General features: G+C 52.8%; 1 protein-coding gene across 1 annotated transcript in view; it reads right to left on the bottom strand.

Moving 5' to 3' along the window:
• The window catches only part of MONBRDRAFT_30167 (uncharacterized protein), a gene marked incomplete at both ends in the record, with an annotated part of 7,224 nt that extends 6,440 nt beyond the window's left edge, over positions 1–784 (bottom strand). The window contains 3 exons of the mRNA XM_001750614.1: positions 4–245; positions 567–632; positions 704–784. Of these exons, the coding sequence (XP_001750666.1) occupies positions 4–245; positions 567–632; positions 704–784 (389 nt within the window). The remainder of the gene's footprint in view (positions 1–3; positions 246–566; positions 633–703) is intronic.
• Positions 785–1,585: the final 801 nt, after the last annotated feature.

Here is a 1,585-nt window from a genome sequence, read left to right as displayed (position 1 = left end):
GACAGAGAGACAGAGAGAGAGAGAGATAGAGAGAGAGAGAGAGAGAGAGAGAGAGAGAGAGAGAGAGAGAGAGAGAGAGAGAGAGAGAGAGAGAGAGAGAGAGAGAGAGACAGAGACAGAGACAGAGAGAGAGAGACAGAGACAGAGACAGAGAGAGAGAGACAGAGAGAGAGAGACAGAGAGACAGACAGAGAGAGAGAGACAGAGAGAGAGAGAGACAGACAGAGAGAGAGAGAGAGAGACACCTTGCGTTATTCAAGGACGACCATGCATGTGCGTGTGTGTGTGTGTCAGATTCAGCGTTCACGTGTGGCATAGTGAAGCTGAATCACATTTGAAAATAAGACTCGTGTATACGTATGTGTAGGGGATGAGGTGGGGGAGGAGTGGAGCAGCGTGCTATTGTTGGGGGCTTGACCCTTCCTCGCAAAGGCCAGAGCCTCTGGCTTAGGGTCGGTCTGCCTCTATTCCTGACTCCTGGTCTTGCGCTCCTTCAGATGTGGCAGAGTCCGTGGGGCGGCAGCATCGTCAAGCTTGGTTCCGCTCGGAAGCGCCACACGGCCCACCGGCGACTGGCCAACCGTCATGACACTAGCTGTGTCATCGCGCTGGCGACGCCCATAGATGACTGCCTGCGCACGAACATTGCAAAGGACTGCCACATTATGCTGACCCTTGTTTTTTTTGTGTTTTTTCTTTTTACATTGTTAACACTCTCATCAATTGCGGATCGCTGGGTCAGCGTCATAGTGGCGCTCGCTGCCATCATCCTCATCATCCCCATCGTCACCCGGCAGACCCACACAGAGCCCGCTACAAACGTATCACGGCCAAATTCAGTCGACGCTCCCAATCACCGGAAATGTGCATTTGGTTTGACAAGTGCCTTCCCTGTACCGTGCTGTAGTGAATGACCAACCACAGGCGCTCGTCTCGCCCCTGCCCTTTCTACCACCCAGTTCTACCAGACCCTCGGCTGCCATGGTCACACAAAAAAAAACAAAAAAAAAAAAAAACAGTCACACACACACACACACACAAAAAGGGGCGCTTCGATGTCAGACGATTTTTTAAAGTTAGTATCACACTTCAAGCTACACTAAAGTATGATAATATTACACATTAAAAGTGCAAGAACTGGATGTTGCGAGAATGAGCACAGCAACACGACTGCAAGCCACATGCCCCTTGGTGTTACCAAATGTTAGTGTTATGGCAGTCGGTGGGGGGGGGGGGTTATGGCGGCGCGACGGTGGTGCAATAACGGGGCGGTGCGAGGACGGGCGTGGGAAGCAGGCGGTGTCTGGGGAATCGGGAGGCAGGCTTTCAATGAAGGGGTGTGTGCACGAGTCGGCTTGTTGAGTCGGCGCTCAAGCTGTTTGGTTGTGTGCATCATCTTTTCCCAAAGCTTCTCGTTCATTTTTTTCACTTGACGAGTAGTCAACAGGTCGGTAGCGCAGGCTGTCGTGGCTTCTTCTCTCGGCTCTCTGCCCTTGTGCGTGCTGCGGCTGCTTTTGGTGGCCGGTGGCTCGATGAGCTGAGAAGAATTGACTCGAGTGCCCTGCGGTTGCCCAACGGCTCGGCT

The sequence above is a fragment of the Monosiga brevicollis genome, genomic scaffold (assembly GCF_000002865.3).
Source record: "Monosiga brevicollis MX1 MONBRscaffold_45 genomic scaffold, whole genome shotgun sequence".
Taxonomy (NCBI): Eukaryota; class Choanoflagellata; order Craspedida; family Salpingoecidae; genus Monosiga; species Monosiga brevicollis.
The sequence above is the reverse complement of the archived record's forward strand: the minus strand, read 5'-3'. Positions and strand labels throughout refer to the sequence as shown.